Below are 23341 nucleotides of genomic sequence, written 5' to 3' on the forward strand. Positions count from 1 at the left end.
GAATCAAGTACACACACACAAATCAGTAAGGAGAGAAAACATTTGAACAACATTATCAAGTAACTTAACCTAATCTACATTTATCAAACAACTATACCTCACAACTGCAGAATACAAAATCTTTTAAAGTAATGGAATACGGAACATTCACCACGACGGACCCATGTTAAATTGTTTACGAGAAATACTGGCCTGAAATTTTCTTTCTTATAATGTTCTTGTCAAAGAATTAAGGTTATTCTGGCCTCAAAAAAAAAAAGAATTGGGAAACATTTCTGTTTTTTTAATTCTCTAAAAGAATTAGGAAATCTGAAAGATCAATACTATTTCTTCCTTAAATATTTGCTAGACCTTGCTGGTGATGCTACCTAAATCTGAAATTATGGGGAACTTTTAAATTAAGAATACTGTTATCGACGTAACTGTCTTTCTCCCCCACCCAATTACTATGTTGGAGCCCTAACTCCCAAAGTGACTGTTTTTGGAGATGGAGCCTTTGGGGAAGAAATTAAGGTTAAATGAGGTCATGAGGGTGGGACCCTAATGCAACAGGAGTGTTATAAGAAGAGGAAGAAACACCAGGGAGGTCTTTCTCTCCTGCATGCACAAAGGCCTTGTAAGAACACAGTGTGAGAAAGCAGCCATGTACAAGCCAAGAAAAGAGATCGCACCAGAAATCAACCCTGACAGCACCTTGATCTTGGACTTCTGCCCTCCACAACTATGAGAAAATAAATTTCTGTTGTTTAAGCCACTCACTGTTTGGTATTCTATTATGGCAGCCAGAGCAGACTAATGCAGATACAATTTTTCAAAATTAATATAGGATTATTCAGATAGTCTATTTCCTCTTATATCAGTTTTGGTAAATTGCGTTTTTCAAGGAAAATAAAAAATGTCAAATCCTTTGACATCAATGTTTGTTCTTAATATCCTTTTATTGTTTTTACTATCTGCAAGATGTTTCCTTTTTGATTGTACTTTGAGGTTTCTCTTTTTTCTTGGTCAGTCCATCTAAGGGCTTATCAATTTTATTAATCTTTTCAAATAACCCTTTTGGCCTTGTTGCTTTGTTTTCAATTTCATTGATTTCTGCTCTTATCTTCATTAGTGCTCTTTATTCTATAGATGTTCTAGAATCTTGCAATGTGAAATCTGACCCTACTATGAAGCTGTTTTCTTGACAATCCCTATTTATACTGAGCTTTCTGTCATCATTTTAATCTTTATTCTTCAATATGAATAGAAACCCAAGGATTACTAGATACTTAAAAAATAACTGTAAAATTTTAAAAATATAAAAACAAACAAAAAATGGAAATCTGAGAGGATACAGACAATATGGTGAACAGAATGAAACTTTTAAAATGCCTTTAAGATTCTTAGAAAGATATAAGGTAATGTATCCCTGAAACTAAAACAGCACATTGTAAGGTAACGGAATTTTTTAAAAGTACAAATATAATAGTGTAAGTTAAATATTCAACAAAATGTTTGTGGGGGTGGGGAGAGATGAAGAAATCTTCTGGAAACTAGAAAAAGTTAAAGAAAAGAATCAGAGGACAAAAGATAAGAATTTAGAGGATTATTCAAGAAAAATGATTTCAACCTAGAAATTTAAATATAGGCAGACCATCAATTAAGTGTGTAGCACTTTTCAGATCTGCAAGGTAGTAAAAACAAACAAACAAAAACAAAACATTTCTCCTTGTATTAGTTTCATGTTGCTGCTGTAACAAATTACCACAAACAGTTGCTTAAAACCACCCAGGCTTATTATCTCACAGTTCTGGAAGTCAGAAGTCTGAAATGGGTCTGCAGGGCTATCTGTGCTCCTTCTGGAGGCTCTTGGGAGAGAATCTGGTTCCTTAACTTTTCCAACTTCTGGGAGTTACATTCCTTTACTCCTTAGTTTCTTCCTCCAACCTCAGAGCCAGCAGTGTAGCATCTTCTCCCCTCTCTGATCTCTTGTCTCCCTCTTATAAGGATACTTGTGATTATGTTTGGCTCACACAGACAATCCAGGGTAATTTCCCCATCTCAAGATCCTTAACTTAATTGGATATGCTAAGTTCCTTTTGCCCTATAAGGAAACATACTCATAGGATCTAGAGATTAGGATGTGGACATATTCTGGGGTGGTCATTATGCTGTACACCACACTCGCATTTACCTTTCCTCAGAAAGAAAATACTAGGGGATATGTTTCATAAGAACACAGGATTAAAGGGATCCAACACAGGAGAGCAGTATTGGATTGGTAAAAGCAACCAATATTGAATGAACTAGAGGTTGTACTGCTCTAGGACTATCTGGAAGGAAAACAAAATCTTCTAGATTAACTGATGTGTTGATTGTGATGTTTTATCACTTCAGCTGAGTGTTTGAGGACAGAATGCAAATAAGCACATAGAAATATGGCATTAAGAGAAAGGAAAGTAAAAGGTGGTATTAAAAGTTAATGTGATCAGCGTTGACTGATATTTATAAAAGTTGATTTAAACAAAAACTGGTATAGTTATATTGAGAGATGAGGGGCTAAGAAGAGTGTGTGGAGTAGTTAGAGAAGGAATGTTCACACACTTAGGGGTGGTGTTATAAAACAGCTTTATCATTGACTTTCATAGGAGAAAGTCAATAATGCGTGAGCTTAAAAAAATCACGAAATCGCAGTATAACCATGTTTTGAAACATGGAGTAAATAACAGAAGAAATATTAAAAAGACTTGAAAGGATTTTCCTTTTGAGAGAATTGAGAATAGAGTGGAGAGGTTGGGGACCACAGGGTTTTTGTTAAAAACGTAGAATGAGGCAAACTGTTAGTGCTCACTGATATGTGTATGTTTCTTTACATTTCCCAGGCTCTTTTGCAGTTGCAAGTGGGGGTCTTGGGACTAAATTCTGGCCAATAAACTGTGGGCAAAGTGATATGCACCATTTTGAGAGCTGACCTCTAAAACTTTTTGTGTGATTCACCATGCTTTCCTTCTTATCAGATAAGTTGTGGACCCCAAGTCATAGGAGACTGCAGAACCACTAAAAATAAAACTTGCATCCTTGAGTCTAATATTTTATCTGACTAGTAACATACATAATGCATTTCTTGTGAGAAAAAAAAGTTATTGTATGAAACCACTGAAATTTTGGAGTTTTCTGTGACAGCAGTTAATTCACTGTGTTGGTTTTTAAAAATATGGCCACAAATTCTTGACAGTCTTTTGAGAAGTGGCATCTAGGTCCCCTCTCCTAAAATTTGAACAGGACTTGAGAGTCATTTATAACCAAAACAATGTGAGAGCAGTGACACTGCTGCTTTTTCAGGCTAGAGTCTGCCTTGTTTATTGCAACATTTGACTTTGGAGCACTGGGTCCAAACTAAGAAGTCTGATTGCCCTGCTGCCATACTGTGAGGAAGTGCAAGCCACATGGAGAGGCCACACACAGGAGCTCTGCTACCATAGCACTCATAGTCTTCCCAGCTGAGTTATCAGAAAAAAATCTGTCCTTCTGTGCCCTACTGAACACACAATTCATGAATGTAATAAAATGATTGTTTTAAGCCACCATATTTTGGAATAATTTATTACATAGCAATAGAAACACAATACGCACTCCAACTAATAAATCATATCACTTGTTTTTTAAACTATGCACTTGAACTAAAGTACTTAAAAAAGATAAAGATGTGAATTATCTATTCTTGGCTTGTAGACTTTGCTATTGCTACTCCTCTTACCCAGAAAGTTCCTCTTTGCCCCTAAAGTAGTGGCTTTCAACCTTTTTAAAAGAGAAACACACAATAAAAACACTAGGTTGCTTTAGGTTGTTTTATAAACAACCTAGTGTAGGTTGTACACATACATGTATGTATGTATATGTGTGTGTATATATATAGTGTATATATACAAATTTTATATATACAATATGTATATATATATATATATACACAAATGTTATATATACAAAATTTTAAACTCCTTTAAGCAATACTTAACTATATCAAGTGCTATGAATTGATATTTCCACACTATACTATTTCATTTTTTTAAAGTGCAGTTTGGTTTAATAGTAGATGTCCTTGCACCACCCGTATGTCCCACACAATCCCTTTGAAAAACACTACTCTAAACAGTAATCATTCTCCAAGGTCTTACTCAAGTCCAACCCATAAGCCTGCATTGACTACTCCATTCTGAGCTCTCGAAATTCCTACAATTTGCTAGTCATTTTGTCTTTTCCGTACTACCCATGTTTAATTCCATATCGTATGTAAGCTCCTCCAGGACAAGGAAGGTTCTGCTCTTTGTCACTTCCTAAATTCTTAGTATTCAAATACATTGCTCAGTATCTGGCCATTGTTTTCAAATCTCACAGTTGTTAACATGCACTCCTTCAGTTTGGATTTCTTTGGGGTGGGGCAAAGAAAATAATTTAATAATCTAGCCACATATTATGTTTAATTTCAAACTGGAAAAGTGCATAAAGTAATTCCAACGCTACACGCGAGTAGTTTTTAAGCAAACCGAATCACCAAGATACAATTTTTCTAATAGCTATGCATCGCAGGAAACACTTGTCTTGACATGGCCATAAAAAAAGTAATAGAGCCAAGTTCTCACGACTAAAATATTTTGGGGATTGGTAAAATGAAAAAGTGTTCTGTAGGATCAGCTTTTTCACAACTCATTGTAACTACACCTTGAGAGTGTATTTCGAGAACTGGCTCACACTTATGTGGTCCGAGGCCAGTCTCAGGACGGAACTCAGCGCAGGGCTGGCGGGATGTGAGGCCCAGCTCCGCAGATCCTGGCCCTGCTCCCGGATCCTGTCTCTCAGCAAAAGGGCGACTTCGCCGGTGGCATAAGAGGCTGGGGCGGGACTTCCCGTCTAATCCCGCCCCGCCGTCCTCCCAGCCAGTTACCTTCGCGGTGGGACCAGAGCAGCGCCCGGCCCTAGCAACGGCCCTAGCAACGGTCGGACTCCTCCCTCCGGTGTCGCCCGGAAAGCGCTCCGCCTCGTTCGTGCGCGACCACAGCCGGGCTCGCGCCTCGGGCTCTGGCAGAGCGGAAGACGCGTGGAGCTGTGCGAGGACCCGCGAGCTGTGCAGGTCTGAGTCCCACTCTGATCCTCTCCTGCCGGTCATCGCGCCTCTCTGGGGACGAGTAGCCTGGCTGGAGCCGTGCGGCTGCGGGGAGTGGACGCTCCTTGGCCGAGTCCTAACGGAGGTCGTGCCGGATGTCGCCTGTGAACGGGACTCTGGTCCCTGCGCGGGCGCTTGTATTTGGGGGATTTTGCGGGCCTCTTGGGAAAAAGGCTTCCAAATTTTTCTTTAACCCCCCCCCGCCCCAACAGTTATTTTCAGTGCTTTCCGCCCCGAGAGAAGTCTGTCCTGACAAAGTTAGCCCCCTAGGGCCCCTTTTTTATTTTTTAGTGTTTGGAGTCGTTTGCGGGGGATTGGTTATCATGGAATGAGAAGCTTAGCACAGACATAGTATGCCATGCAGTGTAGTATTTAAAATATTAAGATTATGGTTACATAATAAGCAAAGAAGCCAGTGTCATATGTCTAAATTATTTTAGGGGCACGGAGGACAAATAAGGAAATATATTAACACTTGAAGTTGCCAATTCCATTGAGTTAGATGGTAAAATAGCTGCTTAAAACCACACCATTTAAGGATTACTTCTGTCTGGACCCCAATGTAACTGAAAAACTAAGGCAAGACAGTCTGCCTACCACATGGTGGTCTGGGAGGGGCGGTTAGTCCTGTATGAAGAAGATGGTACCTTGAATTAAAAAAAAAAAAAAAAAATCCCAAAACAAAAAGGACGTTGGAGTAGTATCTATTATGTAACCAGGTTCTTAAAAATAACTCCAGGGGGGAAAAAAATTGAAGTGGGTTTTATCTAAAACCACAATACAGGATAGGGTGTTTTATACAATGTTCCATTGGGAGGTGAATCAACTTAGGAGCCTTTTCCATTAGTATTGTTTCGCAAAAAGAGGTCTGCAGGGTTGCCTCTTGTGCCAGGCTTCACATGGGCCATAAAGTTAGTCTGTCAGGTACTTCAATAGCAAGATGCATACCGTATGCTTTTTCTTTTTTCAGAATGGATTTGATTTAGTTAATAAGTGTTTGTTGACTTCCTCCTTCTGCATAAGGTACAGGGTTAGGTGAGATCAGTAAAGAATTCTGCTCTTGGAGAGTTTCCTGGTAGGATAGCTTCATTCAAAGGTAGAACTCCAAGTTAAGGTATGTTTTTCCATGTTAAGTATGTGGATAATAATAAGTGAGCAAAGATAAAGAGATACTAATACTAATAAATAATAATAATAAATAATAATAATAAGTGAGCAAAGATAAAGAGATGTAAGAGATTGCCACAAACCATCTAGGCCTGACTGAGACTAAAAATAGAGGATTATGTGCAAGGTAGAATTACTGCAACTTGGTAAGTAATTAGTTTTAGGGGGGAAGAGGGTAGAAGGAGGAGTACAAAATTTAAACCTAAGTTGCAGAATGATGGATGATGCACTATCAAGATAAAAATACTTGTTAGTTCCTTAGGAGTAAAGTCTTTTATGTTTTCTAAGCAACTCCCACAACTCCACTTGCATTTCCCTGCACATCTTTGATGTTAACAAGTATGTTTTGAAGGTTTTGAGACATCACGTTTGCAACCAATGATTGTACACATTTGAGGCAGGCTGTTGGCTAGGTCAGGACAGATGCCCTGTCATACGGTTTCAGGGACCTTTGGAGGGAGCTGCCCATGGCTTACTTCTGCTGACCGTTTGTGTGTGACCACCTCAGCCATAAGTGAGAGTATGTGGGTGAGGCAGGAGAGGGAGCCATAAACATTTCCCTTACAGGTACGGATATTGTTTGATTTTGTAGAGGAATGATATTTATATAAAGCGTTACCAATATCCATTTAGTTATATCGATGGAAACCCAAGTATAGGGGGATATTTTGGAGGTATCTCAGAAGGAATGCATTTTGAGAGCCCTAGAAAAACTCACCAGTAGTTTTCCATTGAATACCCAGGAAAATGAAGTCAGATTGAATTAGTCCCTTCCAATTTCTTTTTTAGGATGAGCCCCATTATCAAGGTAACTCAAGACTATTACAGCCTAAAAATGTTTCTCTGTAAGGACCTCAGGCAATACCAAAACAAACCCAAACCAAGAGGACTAAGATGAAAGATAATTAGCTTCCTATATGCAGCGACGAGACCTCCATTGGCTATGAAAATTGACCTTTGGTTGGCCAACAGTTGTAGCTCCAATTTTTGGACCTTAATAACGATCTCCTCCCAGACTTTTAAGGCTGCTCCTGTGCTTAGAATAACTTTTTTTATCTTACTCAGGATTTCTTTGCCTGCATCTGTAGATCTGTAGATGGACTGTAGAGATCTGCAAACCACCTGAAACTGAGCAAAATGTTGTGTCTGTATATGCATTTCCTACAGATAAGGTCCAATACTCCTATGTGATCTTAAAAGGATCTGAGACTCAAGAAAAGGTTGCAGCATAATATCCTGCACTCTCCTGGTTGCTGAGGGCATATTCATAAAGATAGAATTAAGTGCCTTAATGTGGGGGTCAGAAGTAGATGTTTTCCATTTGTGAGGCAGGAAGAAGTGATTGAACTATCATTCTGAAATAGCACTTGTTCTGCTAAACCCAAAATGTAAACCTGTGCCTAATAGTACACATCAAAAATATTTATTGTATAGTATTTTGATTTTCCCCTTGGGTGAATTTGGCAAGTACATTTTACTTTTCTTTCAATGACCAGCATCTTTTTTGGGTATCAAGTGCACTGGGATTTACAACCTATAAAAGCTCCTGAGGGGTGATTAAATTAGTATCACTAACATCTTGTTAGAAAGTTATCTTGTATATTATGTGCCACTGGACTTTTTGTTCATTTTCTATTTGGGAGACCACAGAAAGTTTCCTGTTGCAGTCACAGTGTTTTGCCTGGGTGTTTATCCTCAACGTGCCAGAGCCTCGTAGTTAAAGACCACAATGCTGTAAAGCTTTTTAATAAGAGAATCATTTTACAGCTTTGGAAAGGATATCAAATCAAAGGATTTCAGTCTCTTGCCTCACCTTTCCCCCCTACCCCTGCCAAGATATTGTGCTTGTAGAGTATTTGAATAACAGTTTCGGCAGCCATCATCCTTCTTTGATGGAATACTTAAGTGGGAGAGTTATTTTACTATCTTATCTGAATGGTGTGTGTTTTTAAAAAGCAGTAGGAATTCTTAGAATGAGTGGAGCATTAATGTTACTCTGTAAAATTTTAAATTTATAAGATCACACTTTATTTTTCTGGGCATATATTTCACCTTTTGTAATACTTTACAAATTATAATAGGAAGTAGATGCATCTCATATTTTAATGGGTGTTTAGTTATATTTTTATGTGTGTTTTAATTTAAGTTGGAGAAGAATATATTTTTTAGAACATAACCAACTAAAGTTTACTGATTTTACTGAAACCTTATTTTTTCATTAGAGTTCAGTTTGAGATTAGATGTCGTATAGTGTCAATTCAAAGTCAGAGCCTACAGGGTTGAATACATTCCTGGCTAATACTAACATTAAACCATTATTTTTCTGATATAAAACAAAATTGCTATCTTTGGAACAAAAAGAGTCACTGGAAAACGGATTGTTGGTATCTAAACTTTGTATTTGAAATAATTTTTCTAATAGAGCACCTTTCTGTTGTTATGGAGGGAATGGCCCAAAAGGGTAATTTATTGTTTTGAGTTTATTGCATCTTAATTTTATATTTTAAAATATGCTAATTTAGTCGTTTAAAAGACTTGTTAACTTTTGTTAATAAATACTGAAAACAGCACACAGTTGTTATTTAAATTGAGTAGTTTTCTTTGTGGAGACAGTGAGTAAAATGTTTTCTGTTTTTATTTTGCCCTCCACTTTTTTTTTCAGTGCACCTATGATATGTGTTTTAGAAATAGATGTTAAACATTGGTTTGAATGAAAAATGTCTCTCAGTCCACCTATATTTCTCAAAGAAAGGGAAGAAAACAATTCAAAATGTGTGGAAATACAACAGTCAGAAACTACTTCCATAGCTGCAGAAGATCCTCTTCAAAACTTATGCTTAGCATCTCAAGAAGTTCTTCAAAAAGCTCAGCAAAGTGGAAGATCAAAATGTCTTAAATGTGGTGGTTCAAGAATGTTCTACTGCTATACATGTTATGTCCCAGTTGAAAATGTACCCATTGAACAGATGCCACTTGTGAAGGTTGGTAAGAAATTTAATTATTTCAAAGTAGAAAAACAGATTTTAAAAAGATGTCTCATATATGCTTGTTCTACTATAATTAGTAAGGTTGATAAATAGCATCATTATAAAAATGATTTATATTAATAGAAAATTTAATCCTACAGTCTGGTAAACCTATTTGTTTTTCTTGTCTCTGGAAAAAGAGACACATTGCCAAAACACTTGGATCTGAGATGAATGGTAGTATTTTTAATGAAATCAATTACTTTTTTATTAATGATTATAATTCATTTACTACTTATGAAAAATATGATATAAACATTAATGCAGCAAGAGACCAGCTTATAGACTGCTTGAAGGAACTTCAAAAACTACCTCCAGTCTTTAGACTGCTCTTTGACAACACATATCCTAAAGGAGCTAGAGTTGATTTTTGCTTAGGCTGTTGTGAAATGGCTTAGCCCTATTCTATACATGGAGATGGAGTAAATGTCAGTGACCGAAACGAAACTAAACTAAAATTGAAAGACTTAAGACCTACTCATTGGGCCATGTTATAATTGTAGTGATTTAAAGGCCTGATTTTACAAATTGATTTGAATTGATTGCTTACCTAATAGTTTTGTTGTTTACCAAGACGACTATTGTATAGTCATAAGGCCTATAAACCATCGTGTCTACATAATCAAATAATTTATTGCATATATATTAACTTACTAATAGTGACCCAAAGTTTATGAGTAAATCAAATAATGTATAAAATTTGACTGCTGCCTATTAGGATTTTAGTGAGACTAAATTCTACAAATGGACTCATTAGAACTGGCCAGTAAGAATACTGTAACTATATTTAAAAACATTTAATATGATTTTAAGATTCATTAAATTTGAATAAAGAAGAAGAATGCGTATGTTTTGTTCCTTGAATTTCAGTTCAGCCTATATATCATCTTGGCAAGTCATGGTCTTCTCATGGGTATAAAATGACACTTAGAGGCTATTGGAAAGTTTACTGGCCAAGAATAAGTAAACATGGGCTCTCTTCAGGAAAATGAGAACTTGAGGACAGTAATTCAGTCTAAGTTTCCCATTATCTTATAAGAATGTTATAATTTCAAAGTATGGTTTTTGAAGTGCATACAGAATTATTCTGTCTTTTACTTATCTCATAGCCACATAAAGAAAGTATCCCATTAGAAGTTTTATCTTAAGATGTGTTATATTCAACAGAAATTGAAGGTCAGAATAATAAAGTCAGTAATATATTGACAGGGCTAATATTTTATAGAAATTAATAATAGAGGATTATTTTCCAAATCAGTGCTCTAATTTCCACTATTTGATAGAAATGACTCACATAATTTCGTCAAGTATTTGATCAACTCTAAATGGTCAATTGATCTGTGCAGAGTTTTCTTAAGTGTTGATATTTTAAAGGCCATATATAAAATTTGGTATGTTAATATATATTACTACTAATAAAAACTTTACAAATTTTTCTAATTCCTACTTTATTTTTATTTTTACAAATCATTTAGCATTTGCTTTTAGATAGCCTACTTGGGAAGGGAAGATGACTACTTAATGAGTAAGTACCTCCCAAGCTTTAAATTTTAGTCTAGGGAATAAATTCATAAATACCTATCTTTATGGAGAATGTGATTTTTTTTTTTTTAATGTCATGAGAAATACATAAGCAAATTTAAAAGGTGCTCTTGGTATTTTTTTTTTTTTAAAGAGAAAAATCATAAGGTAAAAGAAAGCTTCATTTTTATTAGAGTCCTAGACTTTAAAAGACTCTGTTTGGAATTACCTCTCTTTGGTAACACGTGGGGAAAGGCTTAGGGCTTCCTGCTAATGGCATTTTGATAAATTTGGGCAGAAAGTTTTGTGGTAAATCTCTTATAGGAGACATAGGTGTTAGAGAACAGATTGATGTTCTTTACATATTTGAAAAGACACCATCTCTACTTGAACTGCATCTGGACAACTCTACTGATGTTAGCCTGTCATTATTTATGAAGTATTTTCCTTTAAAATGTGTGAATTAGAGTATAAACATATATTGCCATGATTTGATCTGTGTCTGTACTTTTGTTTCATAGTATCAGATATTCCCAATTTAACTCATAGAGAACTGGATTGAAGATACCTGGATTGGGTCCCAGGAATACTTCTTTAGCACAAATTTTGCGTAATTGTCTTATACTTGTGGATTTTAGTTCATAATAGGTAGGCTAGGTGCGTGATTTATAAAATACATTAAAAACAGTCCTGTGTCCTCAATATAAATGATATTCTTCAAAGCTAGCCATCAGATCAGAAGTGTTGGTGTTTGCCTTTGGAATTTTCAGCTCTACTCATCAGCCATATAAGAAAGTTATTAGTTATTAGTAATAGAATACTTGGTCGTGATCTGCTTGCTTTTTCTTCTTTTCTCTTTCCTACCTTCCCTGGGCTAAGCTAATGCTGACCTGGTACTGAAAGACCCTGGGGAAAGGGAATATAGTTCAGCTGAGACCGAATGTCACGAGGGAATTCTGATGTAGAGTTCAGCCAGAATAGAGTGATGTAAAATCATTTGTGAACTGCCTACTTCAATGGTAAATTTTCTCTAACCAGAAGTTGGCTTGGTGATTTGAAGCAATTGGCCATAACTTATTAATGATCACTAGGCCTAGTGGGGAAGGTAGGAGACCTGGGGCTTGAAATCCTAAATAGAGAACTGTTTTGGATATATATTTATGGCCCTTCAGAGGTATATACTGTCCTCTTTCCATATAATCATCCAGAAAGATAAAATGTATGCAATTGAGATCATTTAGTAGCATGCAGCAACTGCTCCTTTAAAAAATAGTTCTGGAATGAATGATACAACAGCATGGATGAATCTCAAAATAATTATTTTGTGAAGGAAGTTAGATGAAAAGAGTATATACTGTATGATTTCATTTATATAGAAATCTGAAAAATACAAACCAGTGTATAGTGATAGCAGATCAGTGGCTGCCCAAGCTGTGGGTGGTAGTTGATGGGGGAAGGGGAGGAGGCAGGTGCAGGAAGCCTTGGGGGGTGATGGATGTTTTCATTAATCTTGATTGTGGTAATGAGTTCAAGGGTGTAACATATGTTAAAACTCATTAGATTGTCCACTTTAAATGTGTGCAGTTTATTTTAATGGATTTTTTTTCTCTTTAATAAAGTTGTTTTAAAAAACAAGAAAAATAGTTTTGGATTCCAAGGTAAAATAGAGGTGTGCCCCAGGGTAAATAATTAGAATCCTGCCTGTTTGGTGTAGCATGGGAGTTGGAAGAGCGATTATCATAAGAAGTAAGTCATTTGAAATCTACAGTGAAGAATCAGAGAGAGTTTCTTAGATACAGGGGGGATATGACTTGGTTTTCATTTTCCTTATCATGGCTAATGTAGGACTTGCACAGGCATTGTACAGAAAACTAAACCAAACAGATCAGTGAACTAATAGAAAAATCGAACTCAAGCAATGCAAGGAAATACTATTTTTGCAGAGTTAAGACATAATCCATAACAAATAATGAAACTTTAAGGGAAATAAGGAAAGTGATTTTGAAGAGAGTTATTTTTCATACTAAGAGTGCACCTCACAAGATGTCTAAGGAACAAAATTTTAACTTGAATTTTAGACCTGAATTTTGCCCAAACTTTTATTTCCTTTTATTATATCATAAAATTAACAAACCTAAAGTTTTATAATTCCTAAAATTTATAGGAATTATAAAACATGTTCTTGGCACATATTGAAATGCAAGGAGTCGGACTCAATGCCTATGTAACTTAAATGAAAATGACATTGAAGCTTTGCTTTAAGAGCAGATTCTGTGTTAAATGAGTTGAAAATGGTTGTTCTATTGCCTAACTAATAATACTGAGGAAGAAATTTGGGTGTACTTTGTGACTTATCATTCTTAATACTCTGGTTTAGAAAAGTATGACTTTCAAAACAGAAGTATATTTATAGGAATGTAACGTGAGCTTGCTATTTAAGCTTTAAATACCATTTTTATTAACATAAAAATTAGAATTTTTATATTTTTTTTGTTCATTTGTCTTTTTTAAAAACTTTAGCTCCCACTGAAGATTGACATCATTAAACATCCAAATGAAACAGATGGCAAAAGTACTGCTATACACGCAAAACTCTTAGCACCTGAATTTGTAAATATTTACACGTACCCTTGTATTCCAGAATATGAAGAAAAGGACCATGAAGTAAGCAGTTTATTGTTTTACAACTCTTCACATTGAATCTAAAAATGAATTTTAAACTCCAGTGCCTTTCTGAAATTATTTGTACACAAGTTAACAGTTTTCTTAATGACCTAGGGTTATCCTTATATATAGTAGCTATAGTATACTAAACAACATACAGTGTGCTTCATTAGTTTCTGAAAAGATAAAATGATCCTAGATTGTTATGCTTTTTTGAGTCTGTCCACTTGTTATCATTTTTTGGCATCATTTCTTCAGGTTTTTACTCTTTGCCAGTATTATTATGCCTGCTTTTACTTTCTCCCTTCTCCATTTTCCTGGCTATACTGCACATAGATGGTCTAATTTGATGCGAACTGAGAAACCAGATTACAAACGTTGTTGGAATTTCTCCAAAAGAAGAAAAGAAAGACTGAGTTAAAAGGATTTTCAGGAATTCTCCCTAAATTAAGAACTTTGGTATATGGCCTTTGTGACATTTCTTTTGTCTGCTTAGAGACCTTTCTTGCTCATTTCTAGATTCTTAAGTGGTTTTCACATAGTTGAAATTTGACAATAGTGAGATATTACTGGAATTGTTGAAGAGTAATATTGCAATAGATCTCAAAAACAGGTAGGCCTTGGGTACTTCTTACAGAAGCCTGTAAACCCTTTTAGGTTTCTTGGGGACCATTTGTTGGTGTGGTTAATCTAGAAACAAAATTAAAAGTTAATATACTCGTGTGTTCTAGAAAGAACTTGGTAAGTTTTTCCTTTCCTATCAATTTTTTTTGGTTGAATTTATACAGTGTTTGTAAATAATATCTGAGATTTGGGTTTAGGAATGTATTTGCATTTCATTCTCTAGTCAGATATCATTTGTTAATTAAATAGAACACAACGCTAGGTTCTGTAAAGAGACATGATCTGCTTATAATCCAAGAAAATTAAGAAACCCTGGACTTTGCTGATTGGGTCTGGGGGAAATATTGGTGTGCATTGTGAATGTCTGAGAAACTTGAATAACTTTGAAGTTTATAAATTGAAGGTTTTTTTGTTTATAGTGTTTATTCATATTAATGATACTCATTAAAGAAAATTTGGGAAATAGAGAAAAGTATGGAGGATAAAATACTCATAATTCTACCAACATTTATTCATTTCCCAAATACGTACTGGGTACCTCCTTTATGGCAGGAGCCATTCAGACATTGGAGGCTCTAGCACTATATATGTCTCAGTAAAATGCTGAAAGAAAGGCTGTACCATAATTTACACAATTATTCCCTGAATGTTAGATTTTTCAGTTTTAATTTTTCCACTGTAATAAATTAACAAATATCCTAGTATTGCATGTGGGTATTTAGGATTATTTTATTAAGACAAATTCCCATAAGTGAAATTATTTGGCCAAAGGGTATGAACATTTCAAGACTCTTGATTTAAGTTGCCAAATTGCTTTCACAAAGAGTGATACTATTAGGTTGGTGCAAAAGTAATTGCGGTTTCATAATTGCAAAAACCGCAATTACTTTTTCACCAACCTAATATTTAAACCTGTTATGAGTGCTGGCTATAAAAGCCCATTACACCATATCCGTACCAGCATTGACTGTATCATTTGTTTTGTCTTGGCTTATTATGTAGGTGAGAATGGTATTTAATTATTGACCACTTTTCAATAGTTCTTTTACAAAGAAGAACACACTTTGCCTTTCATCTTACGAAGTATTATAAAGTTTAGTTTTTTGATCCAAGGTACAATTAACTTGGCTTCTATCAACAAGTGAATAACTTATTTTGAAGTAATATTTTTAGGCAGTATGTTATGATTACAAATTACTTGGGAAGAGCCAAAAACTTTACCATCTTAAAATAGCACATATAGTACAAGCTAATGCTTGTTTCTCGAAAGTCTGTGTATGTTTTTCTCTTAAAGTTTGAGTCAGTCAGAATTTCTTCATTTTGAAGATCATAATAGCACACTATTAACTTAAGTTTCTTTGCTTTAGGTTGCACTTGTTTTTCCTGGACCTAAGTCTGTCTCAATAAAAGATATTTCTTTTCATCTGCAAAAAAGGATTCAAAATAATGCTAGAAGCAAAAATGATGACCATGACAAGCCATCTATTAAACGCAAGAAAACTGAAGAGCAGGATTTGAATGACAGCAAGTGTAGAGTGACAACACTGAAAAGAATTATATTTATAGATAGCACCTGGAACCAAACAAACAAAATATTCACTGATGAGAGACTTCAAGGTAAGAAAAAAAACTTTCTGCATTACTCCTTCCCCCAACTTTCATATCTTAAAACTTCAAACCTACAGATATATTAGAAGAAGGGATGCATTGACTATCTATACATTTTGCCACATTTGCGGTATTTCTCTTTCCCTATTGTATGTGTGTGTGTATACTTAGATATATATACATATATACGTGTGTGTGTGTATATATATATATATATATATATATATATATATATATATATATATACACACACATACATATATATATTTGATTGAACCATTTGAAAGGAAGTTGCAGGTTTTAAAACACTTTACCCTTAAATACCTAAGTGTACATACATCTTTTAAAAATAATTGCATAATCACAATACAATTGTCATTCTAAGAAAATTAACAAAAGTTCTGTCATGTCTAATATACAGTCCAAATTCACATTTCCCTAACTGACCCAAAAATATCTTTTGTAGCTTTTTTCCCTCTGATGTAGCATGTAAACTCATACTCCATTTGGTTATTACGTCTCTTTAATCTCTTTTAATGTAGAACAGTTCTCTGTTTTTATTTTTCATGACTTAGACTGGTGTAAAGAAGATATAGGTCAATTGTCTGAATGTTTCATCATGATTAGATATAATTTAAATATTTTTTGTAAGAATATTTACAAATAAGGATAAATCCAGGATTGTCCGTGACAATTCCAGTTTATGTCTATTGTTTTAGTATAATTATTAATAGTGTTCCCTTTTACTCTCAGAAATGAAGCTGTTTAGCTGATAAATTATATGATTACCCTGTTCATAGATAAAGTTGTATGCTTATTGCATCAAAATAGGAGGCATATAATGTAAGTTGCTCCGTTATTGGTGATAACTAATTACTTGGTTAAAGAGGACTGCCAGATCTCTCCATTACAAAGATTTATTTTCTTCTGTGAATTTAGTAATAACCTGTGGGGTGATGCTTTGAGACTATGAACTGTATTTCCCAACTGCTTTTCACTGAGTGGTTTTAGTATTCATTGATGACTCGTTCCTAAATCAGTTATTATATTGAGGATTGCAAAATCATGAAATTTTAATTTTATTATTTCTTCTACATTTATTAGCTGGCATATTTATGTAAAGAAGAGCTTTTGCTTTTTCCCCTCTTCTTTTGTTCCCTTTTCCCTCTCCGTGCCCAATTATGAGATAACTCTGGTCTGACAGATATCTATTTTATTCAGCATGTTTTATAATCTATCATGATTGTATTCTTTTTGATGCCCAAATAATCTCAAATTTTGCCAGTCAAGTCTTTTGTGGCATGGCCTCATTCGTCCTTCTGGTACAGCGCTTTTCCTGCCCCAGACCTAGAATCAATCATTCAAAGTTCACTTGCACTTTTTTCTTGCCCCAGACCTAGAGTCAATCATTCAAAGGAGCTGTGGTTCTTTTTAGTACGTAATGATATTAGAAACCAAGATCTGGTATATTTATTACTTCTTGGATGCCATTGCTTCAGTGTACAGAGCCAAGAAAAATGTGTGTGTGTGTGTGTGTGTGTGTGTGTGTGTGTTATGAGTTCACATGGATGGTTCCAATTCAGATTTAACATTACACAAATTTTCTTTCTTTTGTTTTATGTTTGTATCTTTTTTTTTCTCTTAGACTGGAAAGTTGAACTTCTAATAATAATGGTTTAAAAGAGTTGCTTTACTTGCCCAAGTAATACAAGTAGTGATGTGAAGAACAGGGGCTCATATTACCTCATGTTCCCTTGCACCTTACTCAGTTCTTTAGGCTTTCTCAGTTTTTCTAAAAGTTGTAGGTTTATTTCCACCTTTTTGATGGTTTTGTTTGTATACTTCGTATGATTAGAAGGCAAGAGAGCTATCTATTTAGGAAGTTGCCAAAACAGTTTCAACCTGGGAGAGCTCCTCCCAGGCTATTGCTAAAAATGTACATCATCTAGAAAAGGTTTATGACACTTTCAGAGTCTGACTTGTGTTAATTAGTACCAAACTAATGTGAGTGACAATACTAGATTTAATTAGCTTAATTTATATGGTTCGTACCTCTGAGATCAACATACATGTTAGTAAGCTTTATTATTCTGATTGTGTTTGTGTGCTTGTGTGTGTGTGAGAAAGACAGGCAGAGAGATAAAGAAATTGTATTGCATGTGTGTGTGTGTGTGAGAGAGAGAGAGAGAGAGAGAGAGAGAGAGAGAGAGAGAGAGAGAGAGACCACAGAGAACAGCAGAATCTTGTTGCTGATATTTAATAGAGATGGAGCCCTAAGACCCTGCTCTTTGGAATATTGCCTGCCACATTACCTTGGATGGTTACAGCAGCAAATTATTCCTCAGTTTGAAGATTTTTCTGAGTTATTTTTCTTTATAATTACCTTATTTGGTAATTGAAAGAACATAAGTGAAAACACTTGAAAAAAAACTGTCAAAGGAATTATTGAGGTACAATTCAAAATCTGCTTTCAGCGTGTCCACATTTGTGCTTAAGGCTTAAAGTTAGATTTGTACAAAAAATTTCTGTTATTCCTTCCCAGATCACATAGAAATTATTATATATTTCAATTCTGTGCTACATCAGACTTTTTAAAAGGGATTTCTTCATTCTTTCAAAAGCCTGAAATAAACAGATTTCTCGTCAGTCTTCTCGGCACGTCCTACTTCTGGCTCTTCATTACGCATATTGAATATTTGGGGCTCTGTGCATATTTGTAACCTCTGTATATGTGAAATGCTAGTTTCCAGATAAGACAGGTTACTCCCACAAGAAACAACCCGTGTTTATTACAAATCATTGCCTGTAGATTTTAAAACATTTTGTCATTCGATGGGATTAAGTTGAACAAACCAATTCTTAAACCTCATTTTAAACCCTCATATGTAATGTATTGGAAATTATGTTTTTGTTATCTTACTCTGAATGCTGAGGTTAAGAATCCCCTTAGCAATGTGAAAACATGCCATTTTTCCAGACTTTACAGAGAAATAGCTCTGGATGTTTTATTGCTGTCAAAATAAAAACATTTAAAGGTTGAGTGTGTTAATTTAATCATAAAATGTAAACCTCAAATTCTTGAAGATTCACCAGAGGAAGACTTGGGGGGATGTGGTAGGGAAGGATGGTTTCTTTTGATTGGGAGGGAGTCCAAATTATTAAAACTGGAATTATATCATAATTTGTTTTAAAAAACTAGCCAGCTCTATCCCTTCATTTTGACTGTATTATACAGTGTTTAAAGTGACAGATTTGTTCACATTATTAGCATTTCCTAAACTATACTCAGCTTGGCACTGAATGCTGTGTCATATATATACTACCTCATCAGTCCTCAAAACAACAATATGAGGGTAGCTTAAGATTTTCATTCTCATTTTCCAGTTTAGGAAATTCAGGCAATAATTTTGGAGGGAAAGGCCATTTATAATTATCTGCTTTAAAGTTTTACTGCTAAAAATGTTTGCATATTTTATCTTAAAGTTATTGATTGACAGAAATACTAGCAAGATAATTTTTAAGTGTATATATTGCTCTTTTAAAAATAAATATTAATTTTCTATATTATCCCGTGTCTGTGTATTGCAGTATGGTTTAAAAGGTTCTTATACTTCTAAGCAAATCTTTTAAACAGGATGAATTAGTGGTGATAATCATTAAATCTTGATTTTTCTATTTGACATTTAGATACTGACCCTAGAAATCTGTTTATTTCATAATTTTCAAAGGATTAAAACATTCCTTTTAAAAATTCTGATGTAGCACATATTAAATATAAAATATTAAATATATTTAGAATAGTGCCATTTTAATAGTTACTGTTTGGCTTTTTTTTAGAAATTACATTGGTGATGTCAAAAACCTATGAAGATTTTAATTTTACTAATTATTTAGAACATTTTTAAATGTCTACTTTTACTTCTTGGTTATAATTAACGTTTAATTAAAAAAAATCTCTTTATCTTTGCTCTTTTGCAGTTACACTACTTTGTGATGGGTCTAGGCACTGATTTCTTTGTATTTATCGTGTATTTTTCATGTATCTGTGACTTTGCATTTTTTAAAATAGTTTTTGAAAAAGTCATAGGTATTATCTCTTTAAATGCTATCTTTTCTCCATTTTCTTTATTCTCTCCCCTGGGACTCCTACTAGACATGTGATCCTCTATATCTCTTAATTCTTTTTCTATTGTTTATTTCTTGTCATTCTCTGCTACATTTCCAAGATCGCATTTAGGTTAAAGTGAAGCATGATAGTAGGAAATCATTGAGGACTCAGGGTTCCTCATCTGGGTTAGTGATCCATTTTGATACTACCTTTTCCCTTTAAATATGCTTTTAACAGTATGGCAAAATAAATACAATGTGAGTCCAAGTATTGGCCTAAGGTGCTAAAAGCATTCTGGGTTTGTATGTTGACATCTCACTTATAAAAGGTGAGAGCACCATTCTATGGTTTCATGAATCATTTCCTCTTAAATGTACAGGAGCACGGCATTTAGCTAACTGTGTCACTGAGGCTCCGCAACACAGATGTGACAGAGCTAATGAAACAGCTCTAGGTTCTCTGTTCATAAAGATAGAGCCAGAAAGTGATAATCTAGAAGTAAACAGTATTCAAGACCATTAACCTGCCTATCGCTCTTAGTGAGTTTCAGAATGGGGTTTTCAGTGTCAGTTTATCAAGGAAATGAAACCCTTCTGAAAACGGGTGAATTTCCTGTCATGGGTTAAAATAAAAAAAGACAGTGGTAGGCAGACAATAGAAAGAGATGAATCTCTTAAACGTTAACTACTTTTTACCCATTGCTACAAGGTCCAAGACCTATAGGTAACTGTCATGTATAAGATTTCATTCTGTTTTATATTGCTTCTATATTTATGTTAATGCATTTAAGAAAATATTTTAAATTAGGATTGAGGAAATTTATGCTCTTTTTAAAAAAATCCTTAATTAAGAGAAATCATCTTTATTGTACCACACCCTGTGGTTAAGAAGAAATATTTATACTTTTCTTATTTGTTTTTGGCAGGGTTGTTACAAGTTGAGTTGAAAACAAGAAAAACTTGCTTTTGGCGCCATCAGAAAGGAAAGCCAGATACCTTCCTTTCCACAATTGAAGCCATTTACTACTTTCTGGTGGACTACCATACTGATATATTAAAAGAGACATACAAAGGACAATATGACAATCTTTTATTTTTCTACTCTTTTATGTACCAGTTGATAAAGAATGCCAAATGCTCTGGAGACAAGGAAACAAGAAAACTTACTCATTAGTTTTTAAGAAGCCACTTATGTCATTTTATTTTGCTAAAATCAATAAACTTGTAATTGTGCTTTGTTTATTCTTAGGAAATCCTCATGTGTAATGTCTGTAAGACCACTTGAAAAAATAAGGCTTCATATATTTTAAAAGGAAGCTATTTCTAAGGGAATTTTTCAGAGATAGTATTGACTGAAAAATTAGTTTCAAAAGTTATTTGCTCAAGTTTGGCATATCTTAATTTTATTACTATAATTTAACATAATGTATTATATTTATATCTATGTAATTAGATATATTTAGATATTTGTTTAGAGATCTTCATATCTTTCCACCTATATTCACTACCATGTATGAAGGTAAATGGGATCAGAATGTCCTTGCTGAAAATTTACTTGAGGTTCATAGGAAGAACTAATATTATAGCTCCAGTCCCTAAGGCTATTTCTTTAAGCCCACACTGCCTGTGATGGACATTGTTGCTTTTTTTACGTCTATCTGGCATCCTATGTAGGGAAAACTTGCTAGCAGTCATGGGGTTCTGCCATAGGGATGGACATATGACCCAGTTTAGCAAACAAAGTGCCCAGTGATTGATAAAAGGATGAGCACATGACCTAACATCCTTTTTGATAAGTGCTATGGGTGCTGTAGGAAAAAGGGCTTATTTTTCACAAAGCACTGTGGTGCAGTGGTTAAAAGCACAGGCTGTAGAGCTAGACTACCTGAATTTAAATCTCAGCTTTTCCTTTTCCATTTACCAATCATGTGTCAGTTTCTGTATCCCTAAAGAGAGGGTGATACAATAGCTACCTCATAGGATAATTATAAGGATTGAGATAACGTAAATAAAATGGCTTTCAATAGCACTTGGCATACAGAAAGTGCTATATATGTGTTTATTATTTTATTTGGAATTGTACACTAAATGAGATGACCCTAGAGCTCCTGGTGGCATCTGTGCCACAGCTGGCAAGAGCCTGCCTTAGAACGAAGCCAGCAGAGTGGAGAGAGAAAAAGACAGAGTCCTGAGGACATCATTCCATCACCTAATCTAGCTGCTGGTGAATGGAGCCCTGTACTGGATAGCTTCCATTTACTCCTTTGAGTCCATCTTCCACTTTTTATTCTGCTCTCTCTGTGAGGTAGGTTCCCTTGCCGTCGGGCTTTTGGTTGGTTTCAACAAATGAGAAGCACCAGCAGGAGATTGGAGGTAGAAAGGAAAAAGAAATTGTTAATTTTCCTGCCTCCTTTCCTGCCATGTCACCACAGGTTGGCTGTGTCCCTGTGCTGAAGGCCATCCTACCAGGCATCCCTTTCCAAGCAGTTGTCCCAGTTACCCTCTCAAATTTCAGGTCCCTCCCTTTACCGCATTTCACTTACTTAATAATAGCTTCCAGGTGTTACTAACCCCAGGGTAGTTCATTACCCCTTGTTTTTCCTGAAACCTGCCTATACCTTGGTAAATAGTCATTTTATAATATGTTTTTCAAATGTCCCCATTTGAAGTTGGCCTCTGTTTCTTTCTGGGACCCTGACTCATAAATTCACCCACGTGGATGCTAGAAATAATAGTACATTGCCCAAAAGTATATTCGGTGGGACACAACATGTTTCATGAAAAAAACGAGTAAGTGCTGAAATTCGCTTGTTGCACATTTGACTCTTAGAGATTCAAAAGGCACAGCACAAGAGTGCTGAAAAGTCCTGAAATAAACATTTTCAAATTTAAGCTAGTATTTCTTAATTGAGTAATTACTCCTAACATCCTGTAGGAATAGGACATTGGGAATATTGTATAGCAATCCTTGATTTTAAATAAATGTGGCAACTGAGGCCTAAAGAGATAAAGTAACTTAGTAACTTGTCCACTGATCCCACAACTAGTTAGTGGTAGAACTTTGTCTAGAATCTGGGACTTTTGATTGGGTTGGTGAAGTCACCATTTTATTATGCTATTTATAAAAAAAATATGGATTATATAAGGTTTGTATATTGTTTGCCCTGTAGCCTTAGCCAAATAAACTAACTGGCTGGTTTATTTAGCAGTTGTTTTACAATAATGGAATTAAAATGGATTTCTTCATGTTTAGAACTTAGTACTGGGAACAGAAGAAGGCCTGAATGGATTTAAGAAGGGCCAAAGTTGGATTTCTCTGGGATAAATTTGGACTTCCCTGAGCCAAAATCTATTGCCATTTAACTGGCTCTGCAAATCAACTAACAGTTAAGAGGGAGAAAAAAAAAGAACAACCCTATTACTCAATTGCCCCCATCTCATAGCTGACATAAGAGTGATGACTCATAGAAACAGACCAAAGGAA

General features: G+C 34.9%; 1 protein-coding gene across 3 annotated transcripts in view; it reads left to right on the forward strand.

Annotated features, from left to right (window-relative positions):
• Positions 1-21099, forward strand: part of DTWD1 (DTW motif tRNA-uridine aminocarboxypropyltransferase 1) — a 137584-nt gene extending 116485 nt beyond the window's left edge. The window contains exons 1-5 of one of the 3 annotated variants that reach the window (XM_019730671.3): positions 4963-5107; positions 8970-9288; positions 13375-13518; positions 15510-15759; positions 20784-21099. In XM_019730671.3, the coding sequence (XP_019586230.2) occupies positions 9025-9288; positions 13375-13518; positions 15510-15759; positions 20784-21031 (906 nt within the window). In that variant the 5' untranslated portion in view covers positions 4963-5107; positions 8970-9024 and the 3' untranslated portion in view covers positions 21032-21099. Of the gene's footprint in view, positions 1-4962; positions 5108-5137; positions 6875-8969; positions 9289-13374; positions 13519-15509; positions 15760-20783 lie in introns of those variants that run through there. The other 2 variants (XM_088797199.1, XM_088797198.1) reach the window with 2 other exon arrangements.
• Positions 21100-23341: the final 2242 nt, after the last annotated feature.

The sequence above is a fragment of the Rhinolophus sinicus genome, chromosome 3 (assembly GCF_057876585.1).
Source record: "Rhinolophus sinicus isolate RSI-liver-muscle chromosome 3, RSI-T2T, whole genome shotgun sequence".
In the NCBI taxonomy this organism is placed as follows: domain Eukaryota; kingdom Metazoa; phylum Chordata; class Mammalia; order Chiroptera; family Rhinolophidae; genus Rhinolophus; species Rhinolophus sinicus.